This window comes from Chenopodium album, chromosome 12 (genome assembly GCF_948465745.1).
Source record: "Chenopodium album chromosome 12, dcCheAlbu1.1, whole genome shotgun sequence".
Taxonomy (NCBI): domain Eukaryota; kingdom Viridiplantae; phylum Streptophyta; class Magnoliopsida; order Caryophyllales; family Amaranthaceae; genus Chenopodium; species Chenopodium album.
The window spans coordinates 51,448,233-51,456,429 of NC_137845.1; the positions used below are offsets into that span (position 1 = coordinate 51,448,233).

Below are 8,197 nucleotides of genomic sequence, written 5' to 3' on the forward strand. Positions count from 1 at the left end.
TTGTTTTCCATTCCCAAGTTCTATGGTTACGCGTTAGTGGACATACCTATTTGTTATTCAATGAGCTTAAAGGAAGTGTTTGTGCATATTGCTTTTACGCAGGTTGCTACTGTTGATTTGGATACAATGGAAATTAGCAATGTTAATGTGAAGCATAGCGGAAATGCACATGTTTGTGTAGAGAACCTTCTTATGTTATGAGGATAGGAATGCTAACTTTTTTTTTGGTTGAAGAGGAACATCATGTAAAAGAAGGGATCGAAAAAGAAACACAAGATGAACACCATTTAATTATTTGTTCGTAGCAGTATTAAGCTTGTTTTAGCCTTTGATATTATGTTATCGCTGTTCCTATAGATGCAAATTTTTAATCATCATTGTAAAACTCAGCTGAAATGTTGAGAAATGTCAGTGCAGCCTGAATTGAGAAAGAGTGTTTTTTCAGCTGCTGTATCAAAATTTCTTTTTAAGTAATTGTGTGAACATGCTTTGTTACAACCAGTTGTTTGATAGATTAACCAAAAAAAAAAAAAAAAAAAAAAAAAGAAAAAAAAGATAAAACCACCCTCACCCTCTACTTCCAGGATTGCTTTTAGGTTACTAAAGCACTTTTACAAATTTACAAGTGCTCATTAAAAGTTAACACCAATCGGATAGTCCTAAACACCTGCGTTAATGTCCCATCTTATTCGAATGGTTCTATTCGGAGATCATGTTCACTTGCCATAATCATCCCAGTACAAAGGCAAGTAGGACACATTACCTGAAATCAAAAAAGGATTCATATACATTAATATCCAGCCAAATGATGAACTTGATGTGGTCAATATTATAAGCTTCTGATAAAACCCGAGAGTTTACTATATATCAATGTTAAACAAAGAGAAAAAATTTACAACCCTAGTTGATACAAAGCTAGCACAGAAACCAGGTTCATGGCATAGGCCCTCCACTTTACGCTAGGAAATTAAGCTGCTAAATGCAACCAAAAAAGTTTAAATGCTTGTGTCAGACTATAACCAAGAAGCAGATGGCTAATGTGCCACAAATCAAGCCTCATCATGCCTTTAGGAACGTATCAGCCAGTTTAGCATGATGCTGGAGGAAGCAACCTTATTAGGTAGTATTTTTTTGTATAGTAATGAAATTGGCTTGGACAAGGCCTAACGGTGAACCCCTAGGCTATTTAAATCCCTCCTAAAAAAAAAAATTAAATCCTTGGACCACATGTAATTCGACCATTTGCCAGTGGGTAGACACTAAAGTTATTTACTTTGCTGGTGGTGTTGGTGAGGGTGGCAAGTGAGGGGGTGTTTGGGGGGGGGGGGGGGGGGGAGGGGATTAAAAAAGGGTTGTTTTTAAGAGATCATGTACCCCTCAAGTGACCAAGTCAATGCTGGATTGCAAGGTCAAAGGTCAGAATTCGGCATAAAGTGTGTTCTTGCCAAAAAAAAAAAAAAAAAAATAAATAAATAAATAAAGGTGTGTTCTTACAAAAAAAATTTATAAGGTAGTTTCTTAAAAAAAAAAAGAAGTGTTTTGTAAGGAGGTTTTTGGCAAACTTTCCTAGATTATAATGTATAGAATGAGTACTGTTATGGTTATAGCATGGTTCTACTGTCAAAAAATTTCAACGTGGTTGCTATCTTGTACAGATTCAGACAATCTCAAATTCTCAAGGATAAATAAATGGAAAAAAAAGAAAATAACAACATATTAAGTAAAAAAAAAACATTAATTGAACATGACATAAGCAGACTATGAAAACAAGTCACAATGGAAGTGGGTTAGATCAATCAAGATTAAACGAGAATGGAAATGTTACGAATGTCTCGTGTTCCTAGACGTAGCAAAATAAAACAATTCCAATCACAAGATTCTAAAGAATTGTATACCTTTCCTACACCTGAACAATTTGAACACCTTTGTGTAGTTGGCACTCGCAAGGGGCGATTGTAATCACCGTTTATCGAAATTGGTTCTGTCCTTAAGCACACACCACTAGAAGAACATCGAGCACAGGCCAGATACCCTGCAAAAGAAATACGCAAATAAGAAATGACAAAGCAATACAGATAATGAATTACTTCAGAAAGATGAAAATTTTAGTTCTGAATGATGCCGTGCAACAATGAGACCAAGCAAGATTGACATTAGACATGTTGTCTTAAAATGAGGAATACAGACACTCTGGTAACATATCCTGAATAGCAAAGCATTTCAATTTTTAAGACTTTGCTTTACCATTATACTCAGCACAATAACCTTCATTAGTAGTAATTCACACACTCCTTCAGTTAGAATCAACCAACCAAGAGTCCACAATTCAACACAAGAAAGACTTAACCATAGCATACCAAAGCTGATAACAATATCAGTAAACAAATTCTCATGATGCCTAGATTAGAAAAAGGGATACAGGAAGTTCTAAGATAAAAAAAAGATTGAGAAAGAGATGAAATTTATCTGATGGAATAGGAGGCATCACCATTGCAATCTTATCAAAATGTATATTTTCCAAGTTGACAGTTTGTTGCTGTGTATTAGGAATCAGGGGAAAGTGGGAAAGTGGGTAACCAGTCAAAAATGCTGTATGAGAGAGAGAGAGAGCAGAAATTCAATGTTTTAAGAATAAGTTAACATGTACCGGATCCACGGCAATATTTGCATCTTTTCTTCTCTTGTTGTTCCACATTGTTGACTTCAATCAACATCAAAGCTGAAATAACTCCAACAGCCCCACCAGCAAAAGATGCCACTATGGGATCGACTTGACTGAAATTGGTGATCAAAATGGCAGTACAAATGTCACTGATGGTTTAACAAAACACAACGTTGATAATATATCCTTGGCTCTGAAGAAATTAAACTCTCTTGACAAAATGAATCAAATGAAAGTCATTTGCGTGATCTTTAAGCTTATAAAGAATATAGCATTGTTTCTAATCATACCTCAGTTGAAGTGGCAAATGCAAGCTGCGAACGAAGTCTTCATAAGACGTGCCCCCTATACCTAATTTTAATTCCAGCTACAAAATAAAGAAGGTTCAGATCTTATACAAACCATTCAGCAAGTAATCCATAGTAAAACTGTAAAGAAATAAGTCTCCTTTGTCCTTTCCAAGCCAGAGACGATTACAAGTCTCCATGGTTAAAATGGTGAAGTAAAAAACTGATATCTCACAAGGTCAAGTGTGCTCTATGTTTCCAAATCACATTGATGATTAAACACCTCTCCCTTCATATAGAAATTTATACAGAGCCAGCTAGTCAGTGAAAAAAAGATGGAGAACTAAAACAATTATCAACATATCACCAAACTCAAGAAGTAATTAAGAGTTCTGCAACCGGCCAAAAAATCATTCAACAAGCCTACGAATTAAGACTTAGTTTAAGCATTTTCATCACAGGACAGAGTAATCTAAAGAACAAAATCAGTTTGATAGTATGTTCCAGAAGACCAGAATTTAAAATTGGTGATATGCGTGAGTTATATGAATTTTATTTGATTTTTCTGTTTTAACATTGATTTAAGTTGAAAGTACTTAAGTGATTGGGTGAGCTTCATAAGCATGCAACTTGATACCAGACATTATTCAATGGAATAATTGCTGTATAGCTTACAGTGTTTTGATTACAAGTAAAAGGAATGCAACATATTTCTCAATATTATGATTATTATCCAACCTTTCAAGAGAGCACTTGTGAATATAATAAAATGAGAAAACGGCATAAGCTTACAGATGGAGCAATAAGGCCTCCAAAGACAATGATCCCTGCTATAAATGAAAAGCTCGTCAAGTACAGTTTCTTCAATGATTTTGGAGTCTGCATCATGAAACTCAAATCATTAACATCAGGAAGCTTAGGAGAATTGATAACATTGAAGAGTCACACTTCATAAGAACAGAATAAAGACTCATCCAAGATATAACTTGTTCAATCTTATTACTTTATTTTTTCCTAAGATAAAACTAAACTTACATTTTGTTACATTGTAAATAAAAAATTAGCAATGCCTGTTTCCCCAAAGACTTACCACATGAGGAAGGAAGGGAATAGATGAAGGAATCTCGGGCATTTCATTTGCCTCATCTATATTACCCTCATGAGTAGCCTTCATCCCCTTGAGACGTTGTTGTACCCGTAGTCTCCTTACCTATAATCACATATGAAAATCAATACAACAGCTTTACTTGATACTATTACCATTAGACGTTCTTCCTACTCCATTGGTGTAAGCAATGGGGGTTCAATGTGTAACATTGAACAAACCATAATACAATTTAGCTATAAATTTCACCTCCTCCATCAGAAGAAATATCTTATTACGCCTACTCCGTATATTATCTTGAATCTCTTGTGACTGCATTTGTACAAAGTTCTGGATCGTCTCGGGTCCCTCTATGATGCAAAAGTTGCTGCACAATATGATTAGTACAATATAAGGAACCCTATACTTACTAACTTACAGTCTTACACTAAGTACTCCCACTTTACAAAATTACAAGTGGGATGATATCAAATTCTAACAGCAATTTCGATAAACATCATAAAATCCAATGCCAATTTCAACAAATATCTCAAAATCCAATGCCAATTTTAACAAAGATACAAAATTCAGTGACAATTTAATTAAAACTTAGCAATCAGCAATTGCACAATTCTAACCCAACAACAATATATGGATTTTAGAAGACACCCGTTTCCTACGAATCCTGTAACAGCTACAACAACTACTATATCAAATTGAGGACTCAATAATCATAAAACTCATAATACCCACTTCAATTTTCATTCACATTATAATATTACGAACCCAAATCAAACTATCCTTTTCCCAAATTGTTCAAACTATATCATATACCAACAAATTAAACCATCAATTTCCCAAAAATTTTTAATTGAAAATAGTAGACAAAATTCAGACAGAATTATTAAAAATAGCAACAAATTGTAAGGGATAAAGAGCAGAACCCGGAAGAGTTGTCGCCGACAGGTAGCGAGTCAAAGGAGTCTGAAGAAGAAGAAGAAGATGATGATGATGAAGAGCAAGTAATACGAAGGAGCTTGGGATTGGAGAAACAATGGTGTTTGAATTTAGAGTTAGAAGGGATGGTAATGAAGGAAGTAGGATGAAGCGAGAGAAAACACTCCATTTCTGAGATCACAACTCACCGCCTTTACTTTTGCTGAAGCTGCTGCTCTAATCCTATATTCCCTGTTTTTGTGTTGGCGCATACAGACAACAACAGGATGGAGGAGCCACGGAGGGAGAGAGATGGAATTTGTTACGGAATCCTCCGTATTGCCCGTTATCGGACCATAAATTATCATTAATCTATAAAGGAAAAAAAAATGATTAAGGGTATGTTCATATTTAGGGCCTGTTCTGATTGACTAAAGTGAGCTGAATTGAAATGAACTCATAGGAGTTGAACAGAACTGAATATTTTATGAGAGAACGAAACTAAGAACTGAATTGAACTTATCGGAGCTGAACTGAAAATAAGATGAAGAGAACATGCCCTTACCGAGCTGAACTGAACTGAAAAGAGCTGAAATGAATATTTTATAAGAGAGGGAAATTAGGAGTTGAACTAAAATAAACTGAACTGATCTGATTGGTCAGAGCTGAGTTGAGCTGAACTGAAATTAAGCTCCCATTGCATGCTATAATGTCCATTGTGTATGTTATATATGTGCCTCAAATGCTCTCCTTAGATGCGTGATTGGTTAGATGGCGTTAATTCGAAGTCATAAAGCCAGGTGTGCAATATGGGTTTAATTTTAAGAGACTGCCCCAATTAATCTCCGCGATAAATAAATTTTGTTTATCACGGAGTAAAACTACTACATACTTAAGGATAAACCGCTAATTCAAGTAGCGATTTTAAGGCAAAACCCATTTTCACCGCAAAAATTACACTTTTGTCCCAGTAATAAACAAGTTTTGTTTATCATAGAGATAAACTAGGTTAGAACCCGTGCGATGCACGATTTATATAAAACCTATTTTAATTTGTACATTTTAATAATAAATCGTTATTATACATGAATATAAATAAGAATTACGTACATTTTGTAATTAAAAATCTTTTATTTTCATCAAAACTATGATATAGTATCCGTTCGACGTCGTCTAATTCATAGTTCAATGTATTATTGTGCTATCTAAAATTGTTTCAATTTCCTACGATAAAATGATAGGTTTTAGTTGTAAGGTAGAAGTTTCTACTAATATTTAAATTTCAAAAATGTTAAATGGGATAACACAAAAAAAAAAAAAAAAAAAAAAAAAAAAAAAAAAAGATGACATCATCATTGCAATTAGGCGGGAAATTTTTTATCAAGAGAGCGACACGTGGACAGTGGTGACATCAGCATCTTCTGTTTTAGTAATAGTTAATAAAATAGGGAAGACTATTCAATGGCTACATAAAATGTAGCCATAGTAACTAATTTTAATCTTAACCGTTTAAATATTAATAATTAATCTTATCCGTTCAATACTTGACTTCTAAATTATAAATATTTTAAAAACTACTTTATCTTGAAAAAAAAAAACTGAAAAAAAACTACCTGTTTCTACCATTGATGAACTTTTAAGTATTCAATCATCATCCTAATCTCCATAAAATAACTATATGAGGAACAATTAACATAGATAGGATTAAAGTATAACAAACAATCAATGGAAAACTGCCAACTAATCTTAAAAAAAGGAATATAATTTTATACAGTGGATAGTTTAATACGAAGTTCATGGATATATAATTGATAGGATCAAATTTACTCTTGCACTAATTGATGGATTTCTTTTTGAGTGATTCTCTCTCCTCTCAACACCTCTTCTATCAAATTCTCCCCATAAATCTCATGAATTAGGTATCTTTTTGATTGAGTCATGAATTAGGTAGCAAGTTTCCACGATAAATGCAAAATCGTCGGAATCTTTAGCATAGGAAAGCTATTCAATTGCAATATCTTCCTTTTGGTTGATTCATGGATAATTGGATAGGATCAAATTTAATCTTTCATAGGAAAGCTATTCATACTTTGCAGATTATCATCAATGGAAGATTAGAAGTTGCCGTTGTATTTTAGTTTTAGAGGAATAAGGAAAAATAGAAAGAAAAAAAAAATTGGGTATTTTTCTTGGTCAACTTAAATCAATGGCCCTTCTTTACATAATATTAATCAACAGTTTAGATTTTATTTTTATAATGGCTACAATTTTATTGTAGCCATTGCAAAACTGTCCATAAAATAGACTTGTATTTTCTCTAATTTTAATTTGATAAATGATGGAAGTAGTCTACCTAAAGTTCAAGGGAACATTTAGGAGATTTGCCCAAACTCCAAAAATGGAATTATTGGTTGAACCCTTGTGTAAAATGTTTGGGCGAACTTTAGAAGATTTGTCCAAAAATAAGTTAACTCGTACAACCTACTTAATGAAGATTCACCCGAACCTGGGTATGAAGAGACTAGGAATTGCCTACCCTACTTCTTTGTAAAGATGGGCAACGGGTCGTGCCTGACCGTGCCACGGTGGTGGGCGTGCCGTGCCAAAATGTGGCACACCCCAGCCCACGGCACGACACGGCCCACGTGCCTGGCGGGCCGTGCCGTGCCGGGTCACGGGCCAACTCATGCCACTTTTTTTTTTTTTTTTTTTTTAATAATAAATGTAAATAAAAAAACGATATATATATTTTTTAGTACAACTGAATTTTTTATATAAATAATGTTATTAATTTATGTTTATGTTAATGTTAATATATTTTGTTTTGAACAACTTTATTTTAATTAAGGTTATATAAATTATTTATCTAATTATATTTAAGTTTATGTAAATAATTTTATTAATTTAGCAAAAAACAACAATGCATATAATAAAAAAAAATCACGAGTGCGATAAGCTGAAAACACAAAAAAAATTGAATAAAACACGTGCCGTACCGCGTGTCGTGCCCTCGTGCCACGTGTCGTGCCGGGATGCCGACCCACGGGCCGGCCACCGTGACGCCCACCGTGCCCCGTGCCGATTCCCAAATTTTTGTTCACGGCACGGCCCACAGGTGGGCCGTTGTGTCGGAGTCGTGCCGGGCCCGTGCCCATCTTTACTTCTTTGCTTTCGCCTTTTGCGACCAACTTTAATTTTGGTCACTGATTTTCCTTAAAAGCTAGCACC

The 8,197-nt window shown here is 34.4% G+C and overlaps 1 protein-coding gene across 1 annotated transcript; it reads right to left on the reverse strand.

The window, feature by feature from the left end:
• Positions 1-539: 539 nt before the first annotated feature.
• LOC145572557 (protein ORANGE-LIKE, chloroplastic-like) lies at positions 540-5,258 on the reverse strand. Its single transcript, XM_081631523.1, has 8 exons — positions 4,978-5,258; positions 4,304-4,421; positions 4,040-4,159; positions 3,742-3,828; positions 2,953-3,029; positions 2,648-2,775; positions 1,896-2,032; positions 540-763 (listed from the first exon to the last, which is right to left on the reverse strand). Exons 1-8 carry the CDS (start codon positions 5,157-5,159, stop codon positions 686-688), a joined length of 927 nt encoding a protein of 308 aa, XP_081487649.1. The 5' UTR covers positions 5,160-5,258; the 3' UTR covers positions 540-685.
• Between the last annotated feature and the right edge of the window lie 2,939 nt (positions 5,259-8,197).